Consider the following 15,103-nt stretch of genomic DNA (forward strand, 5'->3'; position numbering starts at 1 on the left):
CTCACGAGGGTGGGGGGGGGGGGGTGGTGCTGGGGGTCCCTTCAGTTTACCTGCAGCAGGAGCTCCGGGACGAGTGGCCCGTCCCTGGGGGGTTCTGGTGGTCAATCGATGGCCCCGATATTGTGTGGGGGGGGGGGGGGGGTGGTGCGGGGCGGAGAGGGTTTGAGCCCCTGCTGTGTGGACCAGATGCCCTGATCTGGTCATAGAAACATAGAAGATAGGAGCAGGAGTAGGCCATTCGGCCCCTCGAGCCTGCTCCGCCATTCAATGAGATCATGGCTGATCATCCAAATTCAGTACCCTGTCCCTGCTTTCTCCCCATATCCCTTGATCCCTTTAGCCTTAAAAAATATATCCAACTCCTTCTTGAATATATTTAATGAATTGGCCTCAACTGCCTTCTGTGGTAGAGAATTCCACAGGTTCACCACTCTCTGGGTGAAGAAATTCCTCCTCATCTCTGTCCTAAATGGCTTACCTCTTATCCTTAGACTGTGACCCCTGGTTCTGGACTCCCCTGCCATCGGGAACATCCTTCCTGCATCTAGTCTGTCTAGTCCTGTTAAAATTTTATAAATTTCAATGAGATCCCCTCTCATTCTTCTAAACTCCAGCGAGTATAAGCCCAATCGACCCAATCTCTCCTCATACGTCATTCCTGCCATCCCAGGTATCAGTCTGGTGAATCTTCGCTGAACTCCCTCCGTGGCAAGAACATCCTTCCTGAGATAAGGCGACCAAAACTGCACACAATACTCAAGGTGTGGTCTCACCAAGGCCCTGTACAACTGCAGCAAGACATCCTTGTTCCTGTACTCGAACCCTCTTGCTACGAAGGCCAACATACCATTTGCCTTCTTAACCGCCTGCTGCTGGTCACCGAGCTATACTCACGCACGCTATTCAGCGTCACGGCAACGAGCGCCAAAGACAGCCACGCTGCACCAAGCCGCTCGCGATGAGGCGGGTGAAGCAACCAATGCCCCATAGCAACAGGAGGCCACCATTCGGCCCCTCGAGCCCATTCCGCCATTCAATCAGATCATGGCTGATCTGTATCTCAACACAAGTTGCTTGCCTTGATTCCCTTACCCAACAGAACACTGTCCATCTCAGTCTGGAAAGTTCCAATTGACCCTCAGCATCCACAGTGTTTTGGGAAGGGGGGGGGGGGGTGTGGAGGAGAGTTCCAGGTTTCCAATGTCCTTTGCGAGAAGGCCCCACCATTTTATTTCCCCACCTCTGAGGCCTCGAACCACCCAGGCCCACTCCCTGTGACACATGTCAGGAACCCCCTCCCCCACCAAACTGGACCCCCTCTCTCCCCCCCCCCAGGCGGTGGCTGTGGAGCAAATGGAAGGTGTTAGAGCCTCAAGTAGCCCGTCCGATGAGCCAGGGTGGCTGTTTGAGCCTACGCCTCCTCGGGCCTGAACACAGAGGCAATTCCTCGATTTACTCACTGTCTCGCTCCCTCAGCGAGAACACGGCCCCGTAGTCGCAGAATCTCACAGCACAGAAGGAGGCCATTCGGCCCATCGTGCCTGTGCTGGCTCCGAGAGAGCTCTCCAATTAGTCCCACTGCCCCCTGTTCTTCCCCCAGAGCCCTGCAAATTTCCCCCTCAACCAAATTTTTCCTTTTCAAGTTACCTTGTGAAAGTTATTATTGAATCTGCTTCCTCCGCCCTTTCAGGCAGCACGTTCCAGATCGCAACAACTCGCTGCGTAAAACATTTCTCCTCATCTCCGCCTCTGGTTCTTTTGCCGATTATCTTCAATCTGTGTCCTCTGGTTACCGACCCTCCTGCCACTGGAAACAGTTTCTCCCGATCTCCTCGATCAAAACCCTTTATTGAATCTCCCCTTAACCTTCTCTGCTCTAAGGAGAACAATCCCAGCTTCTCCAGTCTCTCCACATAACTGAAGTCCCTCATCCCTGGAACCATTCTGGTCAATCTCCTCCGCACCCTCTCCAAGGCCTCGACATCCTTCCTAAAGTGTGGGGCCCAGAATTGGACACAATATTCCAGCTGGTCAGCCGTGGCATCAGTGGGCAGCACCCTCGCCTCTGAGTCAGAAGGTCGTGAGTTCGACCCACTCCAGAGACTTGAGCACAAAAATCCAGGCTGGCACTCCCAATGTAATACTGAGGGAGTGCTGCATAGAAACATAGAAGATAGGAGCAGGAGTAGGCCATTCGGCCCCTCGAGCCTGCTCCGCCATTCAATGAGATCATGGCTGATCATCCAAATTCAGGACCCTGTCCCTGCCTTCCCCCCATATCCCTTTAGCCTTAAGAAATATATCCAACTCCTTCTTGAATATATTTAATGAATTGGCCTCAACTGCCTTCTGTGGTAGAGAATTCCACAGGTTCACCACTCTCTGGGTGAAGAAATTCCTCCTAATTTCTGTCCTAAATGACTTACCCCTTATCCTTAGACTGTGACCCCTGGTTCTGGACTCCCCGACCATTGGGAACATCCTTCCTGCATCTAGTCTGTCCAGTCCTGTCAGAATTTTATAAGTTTCAATGAGATCCCCTCTCATTCTTCTAAACTCCAGCGAGTACAAGCCCAATCGACCCAATCTCTCCTCATACGTCATTCCTGCCATCCCAGGTATCAGTCTGGTGAATCTTCGCTGCACTCCTTCCATGGCAAGACTGCACTGTCGGAGGTGCCGTCTTTCGGATGAGACGTTAAACCGAGGCCCCGTCTGCTCTCTCAGGTGGATGTAAAAGATCCCATGGCACTATTTCGAAGAAGAGCAGGGGAGTTCTCCCCGGTGTCCTGGCCAATATTTATCCCGTGACCAACATCACTAAAACAGATTATCTGGTCATTATCACATTGCTGTTTGTGGGAGCTTGCTGTGCGCAAATTGGCTGCAGCGTTTCCCACATTACAACAGAGACTCCACTTCAAAAAGTATTTAATTTTGGGACGTCCTGAGGTTGTGGAAGGCGCTGTAGAAATGTAAGTCTTTCTTTCTTGAGGCAAAACCAGTGACTTGTAAAAGTTTAGCCTAACCTCCTTGCTTTTTACTCTGCCTCAATTTATAGAGCCCAAGATGCTTGAATAAAGGTTACTTGAGTGTATATCCCAGGGGAGGCACGTCCCAGCAATGAGTCAGGGCAGGAATGGGACAAGACTGTGAAGGGGCTTGATCGGGTGGATGCGGTGAGGATGTTCCCAATGATGGGTGAAACTAGAACTAGGGGGCATAATCTTAGAATAAGGGGCTGCTCTTTCAAAACTGAGATGAGGAGAAACTTCTTCACTCAGAGGGTGGTAGGTTTGTGGAATTTGCTGCCCCAGAAAGCTGTGGAAGCTACATCATTAAATAAATTTTAAACAGAAATAGATAGTTTCCTAGAAGTAAAGGGAATTAAGGGTTATGGGGAGCGGGCAGGAAATTGGACATGAGTTTAGGTTCGGAATGGTCATGGCCCTGTGGGTAGTGGAGTGGGCCCAGGAGCCTGGTTCTGCTCCTACTGTGTTCTAATTCTGTTAGATTTCAGGAGATGGTTTTATTCCTGTTCCTGGCTGGGGTGGAGATCGCCTTTACAGAAGGTAAGTACTGTAGAAAATATAGGGACAGAGTGATCTCCTGGAAGAATTTCGATCGCCTAGATGGGTCGGAGAGGAATTTCCCAGATTTTTTTCTCCCAAATTGGCCATTGGGTTTTTTGTCTGGTTTTTCGCCTCTCCCGGGAGATCACATGGGTTCGGGTGGATGGAGAGTGATAGAAGATTTGAGGTTAGGATCAGATCAGCCATGATCTTATTGAATGGTGGAGCAGGCTCGAGGGGCCGATTGGCCTACTCCTGCTCCCATTTCTTATGTTCTTATGTAAGACTGTCAGAGGGGGGGAAGAAAGAGAGAGAGTGAGCGAGGGGGCGAGAGAAGATAGCAAATTGAGGAAAAACCTTGACTAGGTACAGACTTAGTGAGCATAGCCTGGCCATCGAAAAAGGCAGACACAGACAGACCTGGCTGCCAAGAGAGGACAGGATATGCTCTCACTGCAGTCAGGGAGTGGTGGAGACAGAGATGCACTTCCTCACAGCTTGTGGAAAATATCAGGGCATAAGGGGGAATTTCTACCCAAAATTCATAAAAATATGCCCTGAATTCAAAAATTTGAATGACGACCAAAAACTCCCATACCTCTTAGGGGAAGAGAGAAATTGCGTAACTTTAGCGGCAAACTATGTTACAGCTTGCCATAAGCAGAGGGACAACCAGTAAACCTAAGAAAAGAGTATATACATATTATATGAGTGTATATTTATACACACAGGGATATATCTGTTTATACACTGTATGGATAGATCTGCGTTTATGTGTTCAACCATAAATGTTTTTTTCGATGCTTTGGCAACTTAAGATGTACCTTGTCATGCCAATAAAGCGATTTGAATTGAATTGAATTGAGGGAGAGCTTTTTCTTGGAAATCCAGGGTGTCATAAAGAGTTAAAGAGCCAACAGGAAGAGAGAGAGAGAGAGCGAGAGAGCGAGAGAGAGAGAGAGAGAGAGAGGAACCTGTCTAACCGGCTGTGGGACAAAGGCACGCAGTGAACGGCAATGAATGGAATGCTGCTGGTGAACGGCTGACTGGGCGGGTCTGCTCATTCTACATCGGGGCCGGTCGCCCTGGGAACCAGACAGCCCGCCGACAGTAAAGTCTCACGGAAAGCGTCTCACAGCGCAACGCGACAGACCCGTTCAAACCGGGGATCGGCCACGTTGGAACCGATCCCTGGCACCCAGTCCTCATGTGTGTCCTCTGTACCTCCAGACTCGACTATTCCAACGCTCCCCTGACCGGCCTCTCACCTTTCCACCCTCCCCTAAACTTAAGCTCATCCAAACTTCTGCTGCCCGCATCCTAACTCCCACTAGTTCAATCATCAGCCCTGTGCTCGCTGACCTACATTGGCTCCCGGTTCAGCAACACCTCGATTTTAAAACTTTCATCCTAGTTTTCAAATCCCTCTGTGGCCTCGCCCCCTCCCTATCACCTCCTCCAGCCCCACAACCACCCCCCCCCCCCCCGAGATCTCTGCACTCCTCCAGTTTTGGCCTGTTGCGTGTTCCTGATTTTAATCGCTCCAATCACCATTGGCGGCCGTGCCTTCTGTTGCCTGGGCCCTAAACTCTGAAATTCCCTCCCTAAATCTCTCCGCCTCTCTCTCCTCCTTTAAGATACGCCTTAAAACTTATCTCTTTGACAAAGCTTTGGTCATTTAACCTAACATCTCCTGTGCAGCACCCTGGGACGTTTTGCTACGTTAAAGGTGCTATATAAATACAAGCTGTTGTTGTAGTGAATCTGTACCCCTAGATCCACGAGTCAGGATTCGGGCATCGGAGTTTCGGATAAGCTCAAGTTTATGGAGTTTCAAAGGTGGGAGGCAGTTAAAATCATTTAAATCATTAAACATAGCGACACAGGTTAACAAGGCCATAAACAAGCAAACCGAGCACTGGGTTCATTTCTAGAGGGATAGAACTGAAAAGCAGAGCAGTGATGTTAAACTGGTATCGAACCTTGGTTAGACCGCACTCGGAAAACAGGTCTGGTCTGCACATTATTAAAAGGATATAGAGGCACTGGAGAGGGTGCAACAAAGATTTACAAGGATGATACCAGAACTGAGAGGTTGTACCGATCAGGAAAGGCTGAACAGGCTGTGTCTAGAAAAGAGAAGGCTGACCTGGCCTTTAAAATTATGAAGGGGTTCGATAGGGTAGACGTAGAGAAGATGTTTCCACTTGTGGGGGAGACCAGAACTAGGGGCCGTCAATATAAGATCGTCACTAATAAATCCAATAGGGAATTCAGGAGAAACTTCTTGACCCAGAGAGTGGTGAGAATGTGGAACTCGCTACCACAGGGAGTGGTTGAGGTGAATAGTATAGATGCATTTACGGGGAGGCTGGATAAACACGAGGGAGAAAGGAATAGAAGGATATTCCAGGGATGAGGGACTTCAGTTACATGGAGAGACTGGAGAAGCTGAGGTTGTTCTCCTTAGCGCAGAGGTTAAAGGGAGATTTTATAGAGATGTTTAAAATCATGAAGGGTTTTGACAGAGTACATAGGGAGAAACTGTTTCCAGTGTCAGGAGGGTCGGTAACCAGAGGGCACAGATTGAAGGTGATTGGCCAAAGAACCAGAGGGGAGATGAAGAAAGAAATTATTTTTTACGCAGCGAGTTGTTGTGATCTGGAACACGCTGCCTGAAAGGGCGGTGGAAGCAGATTCAATAGTAACTTTCAAAAGAGAATTGGAGAAATACTTTAAGGGAAAAAATTCACAGGGCTCTGGGGAAAGAGGAGTGGGACTAATTGGAGAGCTCTTTCAAAGAGCCGGCACAGGCACGATGGGCCGAATGGCCTCCTTCTGTGCTGTAAGTTTCTATGCTAGGCTGATAGGGTGAGTAGGGTGGGAGGAGGCTCGTGTGGAGCATAAACTCCAGCATGGACCAGTTGGGCCGAATGGCCTGTGTCTGTCGTACACTCAATGCGATTCTGGTCTTACCTTTCAGAGTACGAAGCTCCCCTTCCAGAGTCTTGATGTTGCAGGAGCAGAATTCCAGGTTTTCCAGTGCTCCGGCCCGGAGATTCTCGTCCGCCGGTGCCTCTGACATGGCCCTCAGGGAGTCGCGGGTCTGGTAGTGCATCTCCAAGTCCCACTCCAGCTCCTGGATCCTGGAGTGCAGGAGGCTGGGCGAGGGGCCCCGGAGGAGGGCCGGACCCTCCGATTCCCCGTCCCCCTCCCGGGACGAGTCGGACCCGCTCAGGGCCGGGAGCGAGAGCCGTGGGGGGCAGGCGTCACCCCTGCGGGACGAGGCTGCGTGAGGAGGGGGGAGGGGCGCGGGTCTGGCGGGGCGCAGGGAGACGGCGGGGGAGGAGGAGGCGCGGGCGGGGATCCGAGGCCGGGGAGGGGCGGGCCTGGTTGATCGGCCGCCGGTCAGTGTCCGAGGGGAGCCTCTGGCCACGTCCTGCTCCGTGCTGTAGTCAGAGATGGAGAAATGCCGCCAGACCGTCGGAGCGACCTCTGACCTCGGGGCCGGGAGGCTCCGGCCAAACTCTTCGATCTGCTCCGACCATTTGGAGTCCAGGTCGCCCCCGGCAACCGGTGCCTTGCCAACGCCCCATGGTGCAGGGCCGGGGGAGGGGCCCCGCTTCCTCGACTCGCCCCGCCCCTCCGACCGCGGCTGACCTTCGGAGCACCGCCCCTCTCCAATCCCCGCCTCCGGGGGCGGGGGCGGGGCCTCCGGATCACCATCCGGGAGTCCGGGAGTCCCCGCCCACCCTTGGCTTGAGGGGGACACGTGGGCAGAGCTGCCGGGGGTCACCGGGGGGTCAGGGTTCAACAACACCCCGGTGAACCCTCCCGGCACGGCAGGTCCGTCCGCCGTCGAGTCCGGGTCCTGCCGGGACATGCTGGGAGAGTTGGATTCAGCGTTGGCCAGGGGCGCCACCTGCCAACCATCCTCCTCCGCCCGCTCCTCCAGCTTCACGAACCGGACGGGGAAGATCCCGGTCCTGCCGCGCAGTGTCCCCTGGAGCCAGCCGTCCTCCAGTGTCCCGGTGATCCGGATACGGTCCCCTTTGGCAAAGTCCAGCTCCTCGGGCTCCATCGCCTGGAAGTCGTACGTGGCCACTCCGTAGATGCCTGGCGCAGCCGCCTCCTCCGCCACCACCTCCTCCTCCTCTGCGACCTCCTCATCCTCCTCCTCATAGCCGCCCGGCCCCACCAGGGGGGTCTGCAAGGGCCCCATCAGCTCGACAAAGCCCTCAGGGAAGACGCCCCGCCTGCCCTCCAGCTCGCCCTCGAACCAGCCCGGCTCTGGCAGCCCCACGATGGTAATGATCTCGCCCTCGGCAAAGTCCAGCTCCTCGGGGAGCTGAGCAGAGAGTCCCATCAGTGCCCGGGCCCGGCCCAGCCCGTAATCCGGCAGCTCGCCCACCGCCTTGCGCGACAGCTCCCGCGCCCTGGAGGAGAGGCACAGCTCGCTCGCGCAGGAGGCCGGGAAGGTGCCGCTCGATCCCCGGTAGGTGCGCCCCCGGAGCCAATACTCGTCCGGTGAATCCTCCACCACCACGATGTCACCTGTAGGAGAGAGAGAGAGAGACGCAGTGAGCCAACGGGATCCAGTATCTGAGTGCTAAATCTCTCCTCCCTTATCTCCGTCCCTCTCCCTGCTACCACCCTCTCCAGCTCTGCCCGAGGTGTAGACAGCCCTGGCTCAGTGGGCTGCACACACAGACGGTTGTGGGTTCAAGTCCCACACCAGAGGCTTGAGCACATAAATCCAGGCCGACACTCCCAGTGCAGTGCTGAGGGAGTGCTGCACTGTCGGAGGTGTCGTCTTTCGGATGAGATGTTAAACCGAGGCCCCGTCTGCTCTCTCAGGTGGATGTAAAAGATCCCATGGCTCTATTTGAAGAGATGGGGAGTTCTCCCCAGTGTCCTGGGGTCAATATTTATCCCTCAATCAATATCACTAAAACAGATGATCTGGTCATCATCACGTTGCTGTCTGTGGGAGCTTGCTGTGCACAAATTGTCTGCCGTGTTTCCTACATTACAACAGTGACTACACTTCAAAAGTACTTCATTGGCTGTAAAGCGCTTTGGGACATCCTGAGTCACACAGTTGTGGGTTCGAGTCCCAGTTCAGAGACTGGAGGAGCACAAAAATCCAGGCTGACATTCCCAGTGCAGTGCTGAGGGAGTGCTGCGCTGTCGGAGGTGCCGTCTTTTGGATGAGACGTTAAACCAAGGCCCCGTTTACCCTTTCAGATGGACGTAAAAGATCCCATGGCACTATTTGAAGAGCAGGGGAGTTCTCCCCGGTGTCCTGGGGCCAATATTTATCCCTCAACCAACATCACTAAAAAATAGATTATCTGCTAATAATTACATTGCTGTTTCTGGGAGCTTGCTGTGCGCAAATTGACGCATTTCCCTACATTACAACAACTTACTGTCCCAGGAGCGATTATCAAATAGAATTTGACACCAAGTCACATAAGGAGATATTACGACAGGTGATCAAAAGCTTGGTCAAAGAGGTAGGTTTTAAATTACAGAGTATTTACAGCACAGAAACAGGCCATTCGGCCCAACAGGTCCGTGCCGGTGTTGATGCTCCACACCAGCCTCTTCCTACCCTTCTTCATCTCACCCCATCAGCATATCCTTCTCGGAGTGTCAGAGGAGAGAGAGAGGCGGAGAGGTTTAGGGAGGAAGTTCCAGAGCTCGGGGCCCAGGCAGCTGAAGGCACTGCCGCCAATGGTGGGGCGAAGGGAGTGGGGGCTGGACAAGAGGCCGGGATTGGAGGAACGCAGAGATCTCGGAGGGTTACGACAGTGACTACACTTCAAAAAGGTACTTCACTGGCTGTGAAGCGCTTTGGGACATCCCGAGGTCATGAAAGGCGCTATAGAAATGCAACTCCTTTCTCTACAGTCCCTGTGGTATCCAACTGGATTGTGAACGTCCTTCAGGGAATTGAACCTGCGTTCCCTACCTGGCCCGACATACGTGACTCCTGTCCCACGTGACGCAGCGGACTTTCAAAGCTCTCCGAAGCGGCAAAAACCACTGCTAGCCCACCATCCGCTTCTGAGGGCAACAAAACCTGGCGCGGCAACGTCCGCAGAACTAACCGGGGGCAAATAAAAGGATACTCTCCAGCAGCTTCTTGTCCAAACAGCCACGTGCAGGGGGCGAGACGTGGAGTGTGGCCGGGATATTCGATTGTCGGAACCATCACAGCCAAGCCCACTTGCTCACTCACACAGCATCCTGCAGCAAGCAAGCAGACAGACACACAGAGTTTGAGAGGTTCGATGATGTGTTATAAAGTGGAGCTCCACGAGGACACGGCGCCCTCTGCTGTTTGAATGCGGTCATTGACCTGCAACCAGCTCCCCATTTTAAATCTGCACAAACTTGGCACTTTCGACCTTGCAGTGTTAACATAGAAGATAGGAGCAGGAGTAGGCCATTCGGCCCCTCGAGCCTGCTCTGCCATTTAATGAGATCATGGCTGATCATCCAAATTCAGTACCCTGTCCCTGCCTTCTCCCCATATCCCTTGATATATTTAATGAATTGGCCTCTACTGCCTTCTGTGGCAGAGAATTTCACAGGTTCACCACCCTGAGTGAAGAAAATCCTCCTCATCTCTGTCCTAAATGGCTTACCCCTTATCCTTAGACTGTGACCCCTGGTTCTGGACTCCCCCCACCATCGGGAACATTCTTCCAGCATCTAGTCTGTCCAGTCCTGTCAGAATTTTATAAGTTTCAATGAGATCCCCTCTCATTCTTCTAAACTCTAGCGAGTACAAGCCCAATCGAGCCAATCTCTCCTCATACGTCGTTCCTGCCATCCCAGGTATCAGCCTGGTGAATCTGGTTAAAAGAAACACCTGTGTTACAATCAATGTGCCCTGTAGTTTTTTTTGAGGGGGTCGGGCGGCCCCTTTAAGTCTTTCACTCTGCCAGCGCATTTCACACTTGATCTAGAGCCATCCTTTGTCTCTTTACCTGTCCTATTACCATCTCGTCTCACCTTGAATATCTCTTAATGTTGCTTCACCCCCCCCCAGACCTTCCCTTTTGTTCTTTCACCCCTCCCCCATTTCCCAGCCCCCTAACTTGCTCCTTAATCGGTTTCATTTCCTGCTTTTTCCCCAGTCCTGACGAAGGGTCCTCGACCCAAAACATTAACTCTGTTTCTCTCTCCACAGATGTTGCCTGGCCTGCTGAGTTTTTTCAGCGTTTTCTGTTGTTATTTCAGCTTAAAGGGAACATTGGTTACAACGCGTGCGCATGTGTTTACGTGAGTGTGTACACGCGTGTACGTGTAACGTGTGGGTCTACGCAGAGTGGAGCAGGGTAAGGAGGACCTTATCCGATGGGTTGAGGATTATGAAAAGGGTTCGAGAGGGTGAAGTGTGGAAGCTAAGTTTCACTGGGTGGTGATTCCGGGATGGGAGGTCGCATCCAGAATTAGAACTCGAGGCAGAAGGTGGGAGGGGAGAAGGGTTCTTAGAATCTGGGATCCATTATGACGTGGGTCTATTGAAATCGGGTCAGTCGCAGGATTTAAGAGCGAATTAGATAAAACACACAGAAAAATACTGACAGGGATGGAGAAACAGGTTAAACCGGGCTCGTATTCCCCGGAGTTTAGTAGGTTGAGGGGTGATCTGATCGAGGTGTTTAAGATGATTATGGAGTTGATCGGGTGGATCGAGAGAAACTATTTCCTCTGGTGGGGGGAGTCCAGAACAAGGGGGCAGAACCTTAAAATTAGAGCCAGGCCGTTCAGGGGTGATGTCAGGAAACATTTCTTCACACAAAGGGTGGTGGAAATCGGGAACTCTCTCCCCCAAAAAAGGCTGTGGATGTTGGGGATCAATTGACATTTACACGAGTGAGATCGATGGATTTCTGTTGAGTAAGAGTACGAGGGATATGGAGCAGAGAGTAAATGGAGTCGAGATCTGATTGAGTGGCGGGACAGGTTCGAGGGGCTGAATGGCCTCGTCCCGTTCCTGTGCTCCTAGAATGGATGACTTTAAAATGAGGACTGAATTGGATGGACACACCCTGCTCCAATTACCCTCTCACCCACTGACTCCGCGAGGAGCTACACTTGGCCCTGACCTCCCTGGTGACAGGAGATCGACCTGAAAAAGCAGCAGTTAGTGGGGGGAGGAATGGGGCAGTTTGAGTGTTGCCTTATGGCCTCGTCTCTGAGTCCGTGTGAAGAGGATCGCATCACGCGGGAGGTGAGCAACAGACCTTTGAATGTGTCCACGTGATCGCCACAGGCAGAGATCGGGGGGGGGGGGGGGGGTAAGGCCGGGGGAGGGGTACAATGGGATCTGTGTCTGGAGTGTTCAATCGGACACTACTCCTTTCAAACACAAGATTGTATGGAATGGGGCTTCAGTTACACAGTCAATGAAAGGGCGATGAAAGGACACCTCCTTCACATAAAAACCTTCCGACATTGTTTCACGGGACGCGCAACCGTGAATCACGCCGACATGTGTCACTGCACGGGATATGATGACGTTCTTCTCCCGCTCCGCCCCCGTGTCGACAAAGAAAGAATGCAGGAGGTCCACCACAGGTCCATTCTTCACTCTCAGTGGGTCACACTCTCGCCTCTGAGTCAGAAGGTCATGGATTCGAGTCCCACTCCAGAAACTCGAGCACAAAATCCAGGCCGACACTCCCAGTGCAGTGCTGAGGGAGCGCCGCACTGTCGGAGGGGCAGTACTGAGGGAGCGCTGCACTGTCGGAGGGGCAGTACTGAGGGAGCGCCGCACTGTCGGAGGGGCAGTACTGAGGGAGCGCCGCACTGTCGGAGGGGCAGTACTGAGGGAGCGCTGCACTGTCGGAGGGGCAGTACTGAGGGAGCACCGCACTGTCGGAGGGGCAGTACTGAGGGAGCGCCGCACTGTCAGAGGGGCAGTACTGAGGGAGCGCCGCACTGTCGGAGGGGCAGTACTGAGGGAGCACCGCACTGTCGGAGGGGCAGTACTGAGGGAGCGCTGCACTGTCGGAGGGTCAGTACTGAGGGAGCGCCACAATGTCGGAGGGGCAGTACTGAGGGAGTGCTGCACTGTCGGAGGGGCAGTACTGAGGGAGCACCGCACTGACGGAGGGGCAGTACTGAGGGAGCACCGCACTGTCGGAGGGGCAGTACTGAGGGAGCGCTGCACTGTCGGAGGGGCAGTACTGAGGGAGCACCGCACTGTCGGAGGGGCAGTACTGAGGGAGCGCTGCACTGTCGGAGGGTCAGTACTGAGGGAGCGCCGCACTGTCGGAGGGGCAGTACTGAGGGAGTGCTGCACTGTCGGAGGGGCAGTACTGAGGGAGCGCTGCACTGTCGGAGGGTCAGTACTGAGGGAGCGCCACAATGTCGGAGGGGCAGTACTGAGGGAGCACCGCACTGACGGAGGGGCAGTACTGAGGGAGCACCGCACTGACGGAGGGGCAGTACTGAGGGAGCACCGCACTGTCGGAGGGGCAGTACTGAGGGAGCGCCGCACTGTCCGAGGGGCAGTACTGAGGGTGCGCTGCACTGTCGGAGGGGCAGTCCTGAGGGTGCGCTGCACTGTCCGAGGGGCAGTACTGAGGGTGCGCTGCACTGTCCGAGGGGTAGTACTGAGGGTGCGCTGCACTGTCCGAGGGGTAGTACTGAGGGTGCGCTGCACTGTCGGAGGGGCAGTACTGAGGGAGCGCCGCACTGTCCGAGGGGCAGTACTGAGGGAACGCTGCACTGTCGGAGGGGCAGTACTGAGGGTGCGCGGCACTGTCGGAGGGGCAGTACTGAGGGTGTGCTGCACTGTCGGAGGGGCAGTACGGAGGGTGTGCTGTACTGTCGGAGGTGCCGTCTTTTGGATGAGACGTTAAACCGAGGCCTCGTCTGCTCTCAGGTGGATGTAAAAGAACCCACGGTGTCCTGGCCAATATTTATCCCTCAACCAACATCCTGAATTTTAATCGCTCCACCGTTGGCGGCCGTGCCTTCAGCTGCCTGGGCCTCGAGCTCTGGAATTCCCGCCCTAAACCTCACCACCTCTCGCTCCTCCTTTAAGACGCTCCTTAAAACCTGTCCTAATGTCGCCTTGTGTGTTTCGGTGTCAAATATTGTTTGCTAATCGCTCCTGTGAAGCACTTTGGGACATTTTACTATGTTAAAGGCGCTGTATAAATACAAAAGTTGTTGCCACATTTACACGCACAACAATCGCCAGTGCAGATGTTGCCCACAGATGTGGTGCGGTGCTCAATAAACGGCGGTGTTGCGACACTTACCCCGTTTGAGGGACAGATCGCCGCCGGCTGAGCCATTGAAGTCGTTGATGCAAACGCACACCTTCTCCCCCAGTTTGGTGTTGGGGATGGACACGGGCTCCACAAAGCTGCTGGGGAACTGTCCTGCGGGAGAGAGAGAAACCAACCCATCAGACTGAAAATCCAACCTGCCCCCGAGAGAGAGAGCAGACACGCCGACATGAATCTTGTCATTCATGTGGAAATGACTTATGAAATAATACTGAGTGGCCTGCTGGTGGCGCTGTCCAGGGAGAGTATAAATACTCGGGCATGGGCCCAGCTTGCTCAGGACATTCTTTAACAGGAACTAGTGAAGGACACAACTAGACCTCCATGTTGTGAAACAGGTGATTAAAGCCTTGTTTAATACTCAGACCAAGTGCCTAGTAGTTTTCTTACGTCACACGCCAAGAGGGAGCAGGCCCGCACAGTCCGCCGATGGGGGTCATCGGCACGGACGGTCAAAGGTTAAGGGGCCACCCTATCCCAGAGGTCCACAGTTCCTATGGGAAGCCGAAAGAGTTCTTTTCCCCCCTCCCCCTCCTTTTGCCCAGTTGCCCGTCGAGGTCCGACTCGTCGCGCGCGGTACCCCATCACCCCCCCCCCCCCCAATCTCACCCCAACGTGAGCAGGCTGATGGGACGTCCTGCGCTACCTAACTGAAACCTTCACCAAATGGATCAGGCAGTGTGACGCTGGTTAGTGCGGTGGGCCAGGCACAGTCCAGTCCCCTCTGTGGCCCAGGTCACGCACTAGCCCAGACTGATGGGCAGCGTAGGGAGGGTCTCCTCTGTCTGCTGGCTGTAAGGGGCTAGATTTGCCCGACTGTAGTGTGGGTGGGTGGGTGTCGAACTGAAGACGTGCAGGAAGAGGACCGAGCTGGGAACTGGGGAACGCCGACCGACCCGGGAACTGGGGAACGCCGACCGACCCAGTCTGAAGACCGAGCCTGGAACAGCACAGACCCAAGAGCTTCCTGGGAGTGAAACGGAGTCGGTCCTCCACAGCCGTGTCGACCCACCTCAATAACTGGGGGCTCACTGGCTCTGCCATTTTACTCTGTATCTAACCCCATGTGTGGTTCTAGCCCCATGTGTGGTTCGCAAAGGGGGAAGCAGTAGCAGGGCCACTCATCCCCAAGAAAATGGTCTGCGTAACGCACACTACCAGACTCCAGGTTACCCCAATCTCCAGCCTCTGCCGTTGGCAATCCGAAAC

General features: G+C 53.9%; 1 protein-coding gene across 2 annotated transcripts in view; it reads right to left on the reverse strand.

Moving 5' to 3' along the window:
* The window catches only part of dnmbp (dynamin binding protein), a 120,279-nt gene that overhangs the window by 72,421 nt on the left and 32,755 nt on the right, over window positions 1–15,103 (reverse strand). For both annotated transcript variants that reach the window (XM_085994205.1, XM_085994204.1), the window contains exons 3-4: window positions 13,865–13,987; window positions 6,549–8,126 (exon numbers count right to left, since the gene is read on the reverse strand). In XM_085994205.1, the coding sequence (XP_085850331.1) occupies window positions 6,549–8,126; window positions 13,865–13,987 (1,701 nt within the window). The remainder of the gene's footprint in view (window positions 1–6,548; window positions 8,127–13,864; window positions 13,988–15,103) is intronic.

The sequence above is a fragment of the Somniosus microcephalus genome, chromosome 8 (assembly GCF_052327205.1).
Source record: "Somniosus microcephalus isolate GS21.2 chromosome 8, FLI_Smic_1.0, whole genome shotgun sequence".
NCBI classification, from domain to species: Eukaryota; Metazoa; Chordata; class Chondrichthyes; order Squaliformes; family Somniosidae; genus Somniosus; species Somniosus microcephalus.